This window comes from Sorex fumeus, unplaced genomic scaffold (assembly GCF_029834395.1).
Source record: "Sorex fumeus unplaced genomic scaffold, SorFum_2.1 ptg000002l, whole genome shotgun sequence".
In the NCBI taxonomy this organism is placed as follows: domain Eukaryota; kingdom Metazoa; phylum Chordata; class Mammalia; order Eulipotyphla; family Soricidae; genus Sorex; species Sorex fumeus.
The window spans coordinates 78,255,354-78,270,349 of NW_026606059.1; the positions used below are offsets into that span (position 1 = coordinate 78,255,354).

Below are 14,996 nucleotides of genomic sequence, written 5' to 3' on the forward strand. Positions count from 1 at the left end.
CAGACCTGGTTCATTTCCATTCCTCCAGCCTCTGGCTGTGCGGCCCCACCTGGCCCTGTGAGCAGGCGGCCCCTCACCTGTGCTTTTGTGCTTGATCATCGGGCCCTAAGAAAGCCCCTGGGCCTTGGGGACTCTCTCTAAACAGAGCTCCCCGCCGCGCCGACCAGAGGAAGCGTTTCTGCACGAGGGTCTTTCAGTGTGTCAGCTAGAAAAATAAGTGTGCGTGGGTGCTCATGCCTGGCACTGGGGCACGGGCTGGGTCTGGGTAGAACAGCAGGATGGAGCGGAGGGCAGACCCCCCACCCCCACCTCCTCTCCGCGTCCGGGCCGGTCGCTGGCCGGTGCGGCGGGCGGACAGACGGGTCTGACACGCACGAGTGGATGCAGTTGTGTATTTCGTGCCTATCTCCCGGAGAGGAGCATGGGCCGCGGCAGGGGAGAGAAACCCGACGGGAGTGCTTGGCCGGCGAGACGGCTTCGACTAAGTCCCGGCTGCCCGCGCTTTACAGAACCACCTTTCTACAGGAGAATCGGCTACTGCACGGGTAGCAGGGGCTGCAGGGGTCGCAGAGCGGGCTGCAGGGGGTGCATGGGGAGCAGGGGCTGCAGGGTGGGCACGGGCTGCAGGGGCTGCAGGGCGAGCAGGGGGCGCACGGGGCGCAGGGGGAGCACGGGGCGCAGGGTGGGCATGGGGCGCAGGGCGCGCAGGGGGAGCAGGGGGAGGTGCACGGGTAGCAGGGAGACTCGATCTTGACGCAGCTGCCCACCCCGTACGAATACGTCACGTCCTTCTCGTCCACGCACGGCGGCAGGCTGAACTCCTTGCAGATGTTCATGTAGCTGTACTTCTTGGAGCCCAGGCAGTCGTACCTGTTCTCCCGCTCGGCCGACACGCACACCTTCCCGTCCTTCACGCGCACCTTGACTTGGTCGGGCTCGAAGCCGCACACGTTCACCGATCCCAAAATATTACTACTACAGCAAGAGGAGGCCAGGATCCGGTTCGTGGTTCTTCTCAGCCTGCGAGGGCGGGAGAGAAGAGGCAGGGAGGGGGTCTCAGCGGGCAGCCCGGAGCCCCGACCTCCTCCTCCTTGCGCTGGCTGCCTCATGGGTCTGGAATTCGGGGGAGGGGGGAGACACCCGATGGTGCCCACGGCCACTCGGCTCAGTGCTCGTGGATGATTCCTGGTAGTGCTGGGTTGGCCAGGGGCAAGGCCAGCACCCTGCCCACTGGGCTCTCTCTCCACCCCCACCCGTTTGCATTTGGGAGTCAAACTCCTCCAAGCTCAGGCTTCCTCCTGATTCCAGATTCAGGGATCCCTCCTGGCAGTGGTCAGAGGACCTTGTGTGGTGCTGGGGGTCAAACCCGGATTGGCCACATGCAAAGCAAGTGTTATCTCTTTCGTCTGCTCCTTTATTTCCAGGGGTGGGTCACACCCTAACGTGCTCAGGTCTCATCCTGTCTGTACACGCAGGATCACTCCTGGCGAGGCTGGGGAGACCATAAGGGATTCTGCGGATCCAACTCAAGTCAGCTACGTGCAAGGAAAGCGTCCTGCCTGCGGTACTATCTCTCCAGCCCCCGCTCAAAAACTTTTTTGTTTTTGGACTTTTTTCCTTTCTTTCTTTCTTTTTATTTTTTCCTTCTCTATTGGGCCATACTGGCAATGCTGAGAGGTTACTCCTTACTGCACTTAGAAATCACTCAGGGAAATGTACGAGAGGCCAGAGATTAAACAAGGTTGGGCGGTGTGCAAGGCAAGTGTCTTACTTGCTGTACCATCTCTCTGTACCACTCTCCCCACCCCCCTTTTTTTAAAGGAGAAAAACCAAAAGCTTGTCCTTGGGAAAAGCCAAACATTGCAATAAGTATATAAAGTTAAGGGGAAAGGAAATGGCAGTACTTTGTGTAACTGTCTCACCTGTAGTAAACCACTTTTACCAATAGAGGGGTCTGTGTGTGTGTGTGTGTGTGCGCGCATGCTCTTTCCCAATTGCTTTAGACCTTAGTGTCTCCCAGCAATGGGCATGTTCCTTAACTTCCCCATGCCTCAGTTTTTTTCATCTGTGAAACAGTGAGAACAAAACTTACCCTTCATGGAGCTATGGGAGGAGGAGGTGAAATTATGAAGTTTGCTCAGCTCCGGGCTGGGTGGATCATTACATTATCACCTCCTGCTTAATTGCAACCAAGATCTTGCTTACTAGGAGTCGTGGAGCTTCTGGTAAATGGGGTGGGTGAGGAGGGGACTAATCAGATCTTTGTGAAACGTGCATTTTGTGGGGGGACTTCCAAGTGGTGCTCAGGGCACCTAGGGGTCCCTCCCGGTGAATCTCTGCTGGCTGCAGCAGCAGTTCAATGTAGGCCGCACTCCAGGGGGCCTCTAGGGCTTGTGCCCAGTGATGCTCAGGGGACCATGTGCTGCTGAGGATGAAACTGGGGTCAGCTACTGCCAGAAGTGGCCACCCTCCCACTCCGCACCCCCCACTAACTCTTTGGCCCAAACCAGAAACTTTGCAGCTAACTGTCCACCTCGGAACCCAGCCTTGCTGATCCTTGGGGCAGGCCTGGCCACACGCTTGTAACACAGCCTGAAGCTCAAAATTCCATCCACACAACACAAGCCTCTAGACCTCCCTGCAGCATAGACCCCTTGGGGCCCGTCTGCTGCTGCTGGGCCATGCAGATCCTGTGTGGCTTTCCCAGGAGGGACAGTTGGACTGGAGGGGCTGCACCTGGTCCTACAGGCCACTCCCGTCCACCACTGGCATCAGTGGTATTAGCTGCCACACCCTCCAGCGTGAATATTTACACCAGCCACTTGGTAGCAGTCACAGATCATTGCCTGTCAGTCACTCTGCTTTCCCCTAACCAGCGACCCAATGCCACGGTGGCCCCAGGTGCAGTATGCAGGAGGCTGTCTAGCCTGCTGGGTGGACCCTACACAGCCCCAAATGATTTATCAGGGACAGCAAGGGCAGTTCCCGGTGGCTTGTCAGAGGGGAGGAAAGCAGTGCTAGCAAACTAGATTCCGCACCCAGAAGCCTGGGGCTGAGATGTGCTCTGTGCTTAGTTTCCTTCCGGGTAAAAAATGGGAGCATGGTCATAGCGGGCGTCCGAGGGTGGGTGGGAGGCGTGCACGCATGCATGAAAGGGTCAGTGTGTGTCCACGGAGGGTCGGGGTAGTAGGGTGTTTTCTTCTCCTGCTCTCCCCCCCCCCTTTTTGGGTCCCACTTGGCGATGCTCAGGGGTTACTCCTGGCTCTACACTCAGGGATTACTCCTGGTGGTTCTTGGGGGACCATATGAGATACTGGGGATTGAGCCTGGGTTGGCTATGTGCAAGGCAAAAGCCCTGCCCACTGTGCTATTGCATTGGCCCTCTTCTCCTGATCTTTAATTGTGTCCTGGAAAGCATCATTAGAAGCATTACTATTGTTGTTGTTAAGTTTGGCGGTCACACCCAGATTCCTGGCTCTGTGCTCAGGGATTACACTTGGCAGTGCTCAGGGGACCCCGTGCAGTGCTAGAGACTGAACAGCATGACAAGTGTCCTATCCACTTTTCCCTCCAGCCCAGCATTCTTTTCATCTTCAGAATTACCCTGCAAGCTCTGGACCTTTTCTTAGCATTTAATTATTTTTTCTTTTCTTCTTCTTCTTTTTTTTTTTTTTTTATAGATCCTCCCAGTGACAACCTAATGCTCTGAAACGGTCTTTTAAAAAAGTCTCTTAAACACTGTATGGCTGAAAATCTATTGTAAATAACTTTGTAAATAAATCTGTTTTCATTTTGGGCCACACCCAGCAGTGCTTAGGGCTTACTCCTGGCTGTGCCCTCAGTAATCACTCCTCGAGCACTCTGGGGACCGTATGGGATGCCCTGAATTGAACCCGAGTGGGCTGTGTGCAACACACGTGTTCTGCCTGCCGTATTCTCTCTCTACTTCCCCTCCAATTTTTTTTTAAATTCCTTAACATTAAAAAGGAAAAAAGTCTGTGCTTCAGAGACATGCCTGACAAATATTCCTGCGTCTCAGCTTCTGAAAGGTGCCTTTGGAGCGTGTGCTTTCTAGAACCTTTTCCCCTTCGAGGAGTCTGGGATGAGGTGCTCAGCCGCATTATGAATGTTCCGTGCTGAATGCTGTTTCCACACTTCTTTTTGTTACATAAGGCATACAAGTTCCCTGTAGAAAACTCTGGAAATATGGATACGCCAGAAGACAGAATCTTTTTTTAAGCAGCCAGACTCTTGCTTGCAGACTTCCTTCTGTGTGTGGGGTGCCTGCGTTATTTTCACACATCTGTGGATGCAGTTCTCGGTGTTCTTATGAAACGGTGCCGCCTAGACACCCCCAAATCTGTGGCCCCTCCCTCCCATGCTTGGTTTAACAATAGTGTTGTGCCCTTGCACGGGGACAGGCACCAGCACCCACAGTGGCTGCTTAAAGAGGAGCTTTGGAGATGCCAACAGAAACACCTGTGCCAGGAGTCCAGAGGCCAGTCATGCCCCCCTTAGCTCCATTTCCCCTTTGTGTGCCAAGGGACCTGGCGTGACATGCGGCACTGACATCCTCATGCCCTGGATATGTCCGGGCACCCCACAGGACAGAGGAGGGAGAAAGGAAGAGGATTTTCAAATCTCTATCTCGAGAAGGAAATAAAAGGCGTCCCTTGTCCCCTGGAAATGTAAAGAACAGCTCACAAAGATGCTTCGGTCCCTGTCTGGCTTGAAGTCCCAAGGCCATGAGTGGAGCATGGAGCAGAATCGGGGAAGCCTCTCCCCATTATCAAGCCCTTCCTGGGCCGTGGGTGAGATGCAGGCTGGGAGTCCCAGTTCCCCAAGGAGGATGCGCGGCCTCAGGTCTGCCTTGAAGTTAGAGCATCTCAAGGGAGGTGGCGACGGAGTGGGAGGAGGAAGGCAGAGCTGGAAGTCAGCAGCCTCCCCACTCCATCTTCACCTCTTAGCCCAGGGTCCGGCTTCCTGCATTTCCTGCGTGAGTTCCCTCCCCCTCTCTTCCGGCTACCCCAACCCCTGGCCTGCGGCTGCCATGTACGTTCACCTGTCTGGTTCCTCAGGGAATTTCTCGGCTCACTTCCCTGATTCCTTCTGCTTAAAGGTTCTAGGGGGCGTGCCTGGGTGTCAGAGAAAGGATAGAGCCTCCTTTGCGGCCTCAACTCAGGTATAAACTTGTCCCTTGACTCTTGCCTTGGATGGACCTTGGTGTCTGCCGAGCTGTCTCGGACCCTGAGCGGAGGGAGCTTATCTCTGTCCTGGTCACTCTGTCTTAAGACCTCGTCCTTCAATTCACCAGCGGAGGCAACCAAACCCTGTTGCCTTGTTTGTCCCTTGGGGCTCTGTGCTAAGGGATCACTCCCGGTGGTTCTTGGGGGACCATGTGTGGCGCTGAGGATTGACTCGGAGTCAGTTGCATTCAAGGCAATTGTCTGACTCACTTCTTGCCCAGTTAAAGCTGGGGTTGCCCCTGCAAACACCCTCATGCCCTTGAAAGTATAGTCCGGCCCACAGAGACGCTGTACTTCAGCTTCTTCCCAAAGATGGTACTCAGGTTCAGCTGAACTCAGGTTCAGCTCAGCCAAGAGTCACGAGAGGCAGATGGCCACTGTACCACTGTTGCCCAGGAGCAGAAAAAGGCAGGGTTTCCTCAAGCATGGCAGAATCCTTCCTGTCCTCTGCCTTCTGGCACCTTCCAAAGATGCACTGAATGCGAACCCTCCTCTGTCACACATCCTTCCTGTCCTCTGCCTTCTCCCTGTCCTTGGCTTCCTGCCTTGTCTGCCTGTGACTGGTGGGGCTGGTTAAAACACCCATGGGCTGGTGGCATCCTGAGTTTGCCTTACAGCAGGACTCAGGAGGAGCTGAGAATTTGCATTTCTAAGAAATGCAGCTGGGGCCGGCCAAGCTCAGCGAACCCCTGCACTGATGGTTAGGTGAGTGGATTCCAGGTTCCCAGCGGGGCAAGGGGGAACTTATATGGTTCTGGGGATCAAACTGGAGCCAGATGCATGCAAGGCAACTGCCTTACCCACTCGACGACCAGGAGACCCTGAAGCTCCCCGTGAGCAGGACATCAGCCTGCTCTGCATGGTCATCTACGTGGCTGAGCCGTTACAAGTCTATTTAAGGAGCATGCAGAGCTTGACTAAAGGAAAGATTCCTTAGTAGGACACTCCCCACGCCCCAATTTGAGACTCCTAGTGGCCAAAAGCCCTAAGTCCCATTCACACAACAACAAAATCAAGCTTGATAGCAGACACTTGTTTGGTCTAGATGGACATGGCTCCTTCCCCACAGTCTGGGGGTGACCAGGCACCTCCAGCTTTGGTGAAGGGGATATTGTGATAAGAGGGGCCCCTTCCCATGGGGGTCCATCTTTCTCCATCTACAGACACAGAAACGAGCCGAGGAGCTTTCCTCTCAGAGGGGAATCACTCCCCCTTCCCACAGGGTTCAAGCTTCCAGCTTTGTATGTTCAGACATCTAGTTTCAGGCATTTGTATGTTCAGGATGAGGGACAGCAACACTTTCCCTGGTGCATGTGGACCTAGGTGGGTAACCCAGAACCAGCAGTGAGGAATCTCATGATGAGGGCTGGCAGCCTGCAGCCTTGATTGGTAAGAAGTCTGTGAAAGGCACACACTTGGGGTACAAAAACACTTTGGCAAAGAGAGGAGGGCAGATAGGAGATGTTTGAAGTAGATGATGCCCCTTCAGGATCAGAGAGAGGGGTGTGAGAAGAAAATTTCTCCTTGAGTTGCAGCCACCCATAGAAACTTGGATGAGAAGCAGTCTCAGGACTAGTTCTTGGGTGTGAATAAAGGCTGTAGTATGTGAGCTCATTGTGTCCCCATGGCCCCCAAGCTACAAATCTGTCCACGAAGACTTGCACCAGGGGACAGAGGTCCCAAAGGGGAGGGAGCTCATTAGATAATCAACTCCCAGATGCAGGAAGCAGAGTGTGACCGGGGACGACTCTCCTCCTTTACTAGAAGCCCAGGCCTGGATGAGGTGGTTTGAGCCCTGCACTGCTTACATCAGGCTGGTGGCATGTACTCTTTTTTTGTTTTGTTTTGGGGCCACACCCAGCACTGCTCAGGGCTTAACTCCTGATTCTTTGTTCATTCTTGGCAGGCTCAGGAACCAAATGGGACTTTGGGGCTAGAATCTGGGTTGGCCACATGCAAGGCAAACATCCTCCCCACTGTACCATCACTCCGGCCCCATGGGGGCATGGATTCTTACCCAGGAAACCCAGATCAATCACCTGAGGTCATGGCAATCCAGACAAAGGTGGGGGAAGATTCAAGGGTCCTGCTAATGATGAAGGTTCTCTGAGTAAATTGGGGAGAGGAAAAGGAAAATCAGAGATGTTAAAGAAATGTAAATATTTGAATCTGTCCTAGAGAAGATACTGCTAAAGGGGCCTTAGAAGTACTTTCCAGTAGAAATCGAAAGTGGATCAGACCTTCTACGTCGAATCTAACACAACCCATGAAACTTAGGCATACAAGTACACACTCATGGACAGGCATGGATGAAATGGCATGCTGCATGTCAGGAATGTTCAAGAAGTGTATACAGGCAACCAACTTGTTAGCCAAGCCTTCTTGCTATTATTATTATCACCTGATCACTTGATCACTTGACATCCCATTATTCATCGATTTGCTCGAGCGGGCACCAGTAATGTCTCCATTTGTCCCTGTCGTGTGCTAGTGTACCCAATGGCATCTGCTTGTTCTAAGGACATGAAGAGCCTCAAACCGATCGTTCAGGGACTTGATGAAGAAGTCTAACCATCTCATAGGTGGGCAGCCACGCAGTCTTTTGATGTCCCGTGGAATCCAGTCGGTAATGACTGTAGTCCAGCGGTCGTCTCCAAATCTCATTGTGTGTCCAGCCCATCTGATTTTCGATGCCTTGGCAAACAAGACAGTGTCCCTGATTCTTGACCGTCGACGGAGGTCAGAACTCCAGATTCTTTCTCTCACTTGAGTGAAGCGTGATACTCCAAGCATAGCTCTTTCGATTCCTCTTTGGGAGAACCGAAGTGTTCTCATCCTGTTTTTGTAGGGCCCAGTTCTCTGAGGCGTATGTTAATGCAGGAAGAACAGTGGAATCGAAGAGATGTGCCCAGAGCCGGAGGTTCTTTGTCCTCTTAGCTATTTCTTCAATGTTCTTGAAGGCGTTCTAAGCTGCTCTCTTCCTCCTGTGCAACTCAGGTGCCAGGTCATTCATCATGTTGACTTCTACAGGAGCCTTATACTTCTAAAAGGCCTCATACAGGTAAAGTTCTGTTGAGGCCATGACAACCACTCAATGATATAATGAACGTTGTCTTTGACTGGGGGGCTTCTGGGTCACACAGGACTGTGTGAAAGGGCACTGCTCACAGCCTGCAGAAGGGTCACGGCGCGCCCTTTAGGCTCAAAAGGTAAAAAGACCTTTAACCTCAAAAGGTCCGAAGCAAGTTCTCACACCGTAAGGTCATTTCAAAGGGAAAATTCAATCAACAGGACATATCAAGATCTGTTTAGTCATGGATTGAGAGTTCACTGAGAGATTAAAAAAAGATAAATAAAATGGCATTTCACTGAAGGGAAGAAATATTAGCTGTGGGAGTCCTCCGGGATCAGGACTGGATCGGGTTTTGTGTTTTCATTCATATTCAAGAAATAGAATATAAAAGGACTTGCCCTCCAGTCTGGTAAAATGTCAAGCGGTCAAACAGGAGAGAAGGTTCACAGGATGTCTGGGAAGAGATGCAAAAGCGCAACCATGAGGTGGTTTCTAAAATGACTTGGAGCGCTGAGGTCCAGGAATTCGTGTAAAGATGTCACGAGCTCAGCCGACTGCTGCTTGCACAGAGGGGGAAAATAATGAGCCAACGCCCTGTCCAGCCAACACTTGCCCCTGCCAGGACAAGCATCACAAACCAAAAGCAAGGAAGCGTTCCCTCCTGGGTAACAGACAGATTCAACGTGAAGACAGGAGTACCGTACGCCAGCTCATATGGGACTGACTGGGCAGGGCCAGGACATGGAAGTGGGAGGACTTGCAGAGGGAGCCAGTGCCCACACTTCCACTGCCTTTGAAGGCTTGAACACCCTTCGTCCAACTTTTGTCCCCTCTGTGCTACTGAGCCATTGCTTCCCCTGAGAACGCTAATGGCATTCCCTTTATTCAGACAAATACTCTAAAAAAACAAAACAAACACAAAAAACAAACACAAAAACTCACCCCCTGACACTGTGCCCATCAGTTTTTGTATCAATGAGGTAAGGAGGAAAAGTAACAGTTGGCTCAAAGGGGTGGGTCCTAGCACAGACAAAGGAGGGTGCCATTCCCAGGCTGCTGGCTGATGACCTAGACAATGAAACCCTCTGTTGCCTTGCCCATTCAAACATCACTGTCACAGTTGTCAAGGGTCCCTGCCTATCTCTCTCTTCATCGATCTGAGTTATGACCCGCTCTACCTACCTGTGCATCTATTCATCGCACTGGGGAAAGACAGAGGAGGTTGGAAGTTCTTACAGCAGCAACGGGACATAAGCAAGTCCAAGAAATTGAGTGAACAATACAGTGAATTAGATCATCATGTTTTCTCACAACTTTCAAAAGGGCTGAGACTAAAACTTGGTGATTCTAAGCACTACTACATAGAAATGGTAGTTGTGTAACATAATTATTGTAAATTATCACTAAAATGGCAACAAGATTTAAACATTTCAAATGGACATGTGGAACACCTTAAACTTATATAATGTTTTATGTCAAAGAAAGTTCAGCTTAAAGAGCTTTAAAAATATAGGTTATGGGGCAAGAGAGACAATACAGCAGGTAGGAAGCTTGCCTTACACACAGCTGAACTGGGTTTCATTCCCGGGAACAGCATGTGGACCCCCAAAACCCACAAGAAATGATCACTGAGCACAGAGTCAGGTATGAGCCCTGAGCACAGCTGTGTGACCCAAACAAATTCCACAAAGGAGAAAATTATTTAAAAAATAAAAAATTGTTTTGTATCTCTGTATTTGCTTATTATATCAGTATATGAAATGAATCACCTATCCTTTTACATATGAATTATAATTCATATATCATTCCAATGCATAGATGTATCATAAATCATTTCATTTTTGTTCTTCCTGACACTGTTCTTAAAGATTAGTTAGGTGTTATAGTTTTAGTTACAGTGCTTGGGAATTATTAGTTGCTGCTCACAATTATAGGATGTGTCTGAAAGCTATTTCTAGAGTCTGCTCCAAGGCAGAAAAATGAAAAAGCAACATGGTGGTCTGAGGACCACCTGTTTCTAAGTGATTACAATTTGATAATATGTAAAATAGAATACAAAATAATATTCATAGATCTATATATTGAACATGCATAGGATTATAATTGTATACAGTCATTTATATGATCACATATAATATGTAGAATTTATAATTATATTAATTGCATCATATATTTGTAATTGTACATGCAATCACTTATGATTATCTATGCATATCATTTATATGACACATAATAATCTATATTATAACCAGGAGATACATTTTTTTCATCAGTGATAACCAACTATAGGGTGTAGGCAAATAGAAAAGGAAAGATTTCTTACAAAAGTGTAATAAAAATTTCAGGTGGCACTTAAAATGCCCTAGTTCAGTTCAGTCCCACTCAACTCTGGAGAATGTGGCCCCCTGAGCTAAGATGATTAACACAACAGTTACTCAAATTGAACAGGAAAGACAGCACGAGAGACCCAACTCCAGACGAGTGCTTAGTCTTTCTGTGTGGAGCTGGGGAGTTGGAGAAAGATTTCCCTGCAAGCCCAAGGAAATGTCTCTATTGTTCAATTTGCTCCCATGCTCTGAGAGCCTCTGGCAAACATTAAGGGTTTGATCAATTATTATTACTCCTGTTGTAGTCATTACTGTAAGTCCAAATATACTTGAATCACTCTACTCATAACCAGAAAAAATGTTTCGTTTGCTGCTTCCAATAGCTTTTTAATGACAGCCCCTGTTTCTTCCCCTCATTAAAGCACTGCATCCATCCCGATGGCAACTCCTGCCGTATGCCAGCCGCAGCTTTGTCCACTGCCATCATTACCTTGTCTTTGGAGAATCTCACAATTCCCACCATGGACCTGTTAACTCCTCCGAGAGCTCAGCTAAGCCACCCGACTCCTTATCGGGAGCCCTTTTTATCTTTGCTCACACACCTGGGGTCCCCCATTGCTTTCCCTGCCCCCCCCGAAAGAACCACCAGGGGCCACGTTACTTGGCAAGCTCTCTCTTCTCGTCCTCGATGGCTCTGATGGCTTTCCTCTCCAAACTTCTGAGCGACGGTCGCAGACAGTAGAGCTTGACATCACACAGGCAGCAGGGGTAGAAATCGCACAGGCCACAGGCGCGCGATCTCTTCGAATAGCAGAGGCAGTAAGGATAGGGGTGCAGGTCACAGCAGCAATAGGGGTGCATGTACAAGTCACACAAGCACCGCGTGCTCAGTTCGTCGATGCATCGCAATTGCCTTAGTTCTCGGTCCACCTTCTTTATGTCCCTCCTAACACTGTCCAAAAGACAACTCAGTGCAGCCATTACAGTCACACCTTATTGTTTGTTTGAGTACCGTTAGGAATGGGTACTCAAGGGGAAAAAATTGTCCTAAGCTCTCCTCAGAAGTTCCTTTTAAAAATAAAGGAGACGCACATGGTTCCTTTACTTTAAAGCTTGGCTTCTGTGACCTCACCACCTTTAGAGTGTGTATGTCATAGTGTTCTGGTTACCATGTGAACGACACACAGCCATGGGTCTTCAGAGACTCTCCTTCGAGGTGGAGAGAGAGAGACTCAGAAACGCATGTGGAAAGGCCAGAGAGATAGGACAACAGGAGGGTGTTTACCTTGTCTGTGGCCAACCGGGGTTAGATCTCCGGCACCCCATAGGGTACCCCAAGCTCCACCTGGAGTGATTCCTGAGGGCAGAGCCAGAAGTAACCCTTGAGTATTGCTGGGTGTGGCACCCAAACAAAAAGCAAGACACAAAAGAAACATTCACAGGGAGATTTTTCTTTTTTTTATATCTGTGTGTGTGTGTGTGTGTGTTTGTTTAAAGAATCACCATGAGATACAGTTACAGACTTACAAACTTTCATGATTACATTTTAGTCATACAATGGTCGAGTACCCATCCCTCCACCAGTGTTCATTCTCCACAACCAATGTTCCCACTATCCCTCCCCCCTCCCTTCCCCCGCCCCCTGCCCTCCTTCTTCCCTCCTGCCTCTGTGGTAGGCACATTCCCTTTGACTCTCTCCTTTAGAGTGTTATGGTTTGGAATACAGGCAGTAAGTGGCCATCATGTTTGGTCCATAGTCTACTTTCACGGGAGATTTTTCACTCACCCTCATCTCCACAGCCCCTCAACTAGGAGCCCCACCCCACATCTCCACCCCACACCAGGAGCCCTACCTACTCTTCTAGGCTTGCATAAGGCTCACTGTTATTTTTTATTTTTATAAAATTGTTCAGAATAACTTATTACATTCAATATTCCAATACCAATCGCATCCCCATTATTTTGAATATTTTGAATTTTCCCAAGCACCACCCAAGCCCGCCCCAATTCCGTGAGGCTCACTCTGAGTGCCCTTGATCTGTGTATGCCCTGAGGTCTGGCCTGAGGGCTCGGATGAGTGGGTCCCAGATGGAAGGAGCCTCCCGTGACAGCTGTGCTCTTGGTCCCTTCCATCCTGTCCTGGAAGGGAGGCTGCGCCATGCTCTGCCACGGCTTCAGTCCTCTTGGGAGGCCCCCGGAAGCTTTCTCATGTCCTCACTAAGTCACTCTCAAGTCAGCCTATGTCGTTGATCTTTCAGGCACTGCATCTGAGTCCCACCATACTTGAAAAAGTTTTTATTATTACTTTTAGACAGGGTGGGGGTGGGGCTTGTGCCTCGCCTAACAGTGCTCAGGGCTTTCTCCTGGCTCCGTGCTCAGGGATTACTCCTAGCAGACCATCAGGGGTGCCGGGAATTGATCCCTGGCCAGTTGCGTGCAAGGCAACTGCCCTGCCTACTGTCCTGTCTCTCTTGGACTCTGTTCAGAGGAGGAAGGCCTCCTTTCCCCCCTGGGGGGCCTGGAAGAGACGCACCACTTTCTCTAGCTCGAGGAGAAACCTCTGAACTCACCTCCCCACACAGCCCATCCCTGAGCAAATGTCAGCAAAGGTTGACACAAGCCAGCCCTTAGGTTTCGACTCTTAAGTACACAGATTCAGGAATTTAAATACACACTTCTGTAGACACAGGCACGCTATGAAGATGCTCACAGCATTATTTTAATTAGAAATTTCCCCTCTCTCCCCTCCACCTCTTTACTTTTACTTTAATACTTGTGCCATGTCTTCCAGTCCAAGACATTTTGAGCATTTGGGAATGTTCAAAATGTTTGAACACAGGGGCTGGAGCGATCGTACCGCAGGGAGTGCGCTTTCTTTGCATGCAGCTGACCCAGGTATGATCCTGGGAACCCCCGTCACTCTCCTGAGCCCCACCAGGAGTGATCCCTGAGCACAGAGCCAGGAGAAAGCCCTGAGCACTGCTGAGTGTGGCCAAAACATGAAACAAATAAAATATTCCGCAGGTTTTTGAATTTGTGCTGCTGTTAAAACAAACAAACAAACAAACAAACAAACAAAAAACCTTCCATTTCCTCCAGAATTCAATCCTGACTTGCTCATGCTTAGGTGGGTGAGGTGGCTGGTTTGGGGCTAATTACAGAGTGAGGTTCTCGGCACGGCCATGTGACAGATGAACGCATGTAGGAGATGCTGCTGGCCGGGCTGTGAGCTGCAGCAACTGTGAGCCCAGCCTCAGCGGGAGGGAGGAGGAGTTTTAGTCTCTGAGTATCTTGAATCTCCCTGCAAGGGCTGTCCAGCCACGAGTCACCGAGGCCAGAGGGCTCCAAGCTGATCTTGGGACCCTCTACAATTAAACAGTCCCCTGGCTTGGATATGCGTGAAGTCATCCAAGTCTCTCAGGGCAAAGTTGGCGGCTTCCATGTCACAGTCAGTGACCTCAGATGTGTCCGGAGATAACTTGGAGAGGCGGGGACCCGGTTTTACCAGAGGTGCCGTGTGCTCCAGGTGGAAACCAGGAGAAACAGCACCTATGTTAGGAGGCAGGAGATGCAGAGCTCTCAAGATGGATCAGAGAAGGCAAAGATCTATGGTCTAAGCAGGAACCCAGAGAGAGAGAGAGAGAGAGAGACAGAGACAGAGACAGAGACAGAGACAGAGACAGAGGGAGAGGGCGTGGTGGGCAGGGGATAGGCAGATAGGTGAATCCCAAGAGGGTTGGGGTGAGTGTTTAAGAAACTCCTGTTGAGCTCCCAGAAACCAATGGGAAAGATCCACAGGGACCATGAGTAGATGCCACCTACAGAAATGTGGGTGGGGACTGGTTCCTGTCCCCATGTGGGTCCCTGGCCGAAGGGATGAAGGGGGTGTGCGGGAAGTAGAGTCAGATAGTCAGACTCCACTAATGCCTTAATTTGTGTTTCTCTCTCTTAGTTTCATTCCCTTTTCATGTTGTGAACAAAACATTTAGCTCTGGCATAAATAAAGCTGGAGTGTTTTCCTGAAGTTTCTCTGAGACATATTCCTAAGCCCTGCAGGTCAAAGTATCTGCCAGAGGCCCTCTGAGCTCACCACTGGAGGCAAGGCCACGGGGGAAAAGGACGCTAACTTGGGGGAGGGGATCTGTATGTGGGAGAAAACTGGGTTGGATGTAAAAGTGAATATATTATTTTTGCTTGTTTTGCTTTAATTTTGATTTTGTTTCACATCTGGCAGTGCTCAGGGCTTACTTCTGGTTCTAAGCTCAGAGATCACTCCTGGGGGTGCTTAGAGGACCATATGGGATGCAAGGGATCAAAACCAGATCAGACACTTGTAAAGAAAATGCACTG

General features: G+C 50.1%; 1 protein-coding gene across 1 annotated transcript; it reads right to left on the reverse strand.

Moving 5' to 3' along the window:
- Positions 1–503: 503 nt before the first annotated feature.
- Positions 504–11,627, reverse strand: ODF1 (outer dense fiber of sperm tails 1). The gene is made up of 3 exons (XM_056113303.1): positions 11,308–11,627; positions 703–1,020; positions 504–621 (listed from the first exon to the last, which is right to left on the reverse strand). The coding sequence occupies exons 1-3, from the start codon at positions 11,625–11,627 to the stop codon at positions 504–506; spliced, it is 756 nt and encodes a 251-aa protein (XP_055969278.1).
- Between the last annotated feature and the right edge of the window lie 3,369 nt (positions 11,628–14,996).

Coding starts and splice junctions, on each gene's coding strand:
- ODF1 (XM_056113303.1), bottom strand. CDS start 11,627: ATGGCTGCACTGAGTTGTCTTTTGGACAGTGTTAGGAGGGACATAAAG. Junction 1,021..11,307: donor GAGAAGAGAGAGCTTGCCAA/GTAACGTGGCCC, acceptor CCGCCCTCGCAG/GCTGAGAAGAACCACGAACC. Junction 622..702: donor TCCCCCTGCTCCCCCTGCGC/GCCCTGCGCCCC, acceptor CAGCCCCTGCAG/CCCGTGCCCACCCTGCAGCC.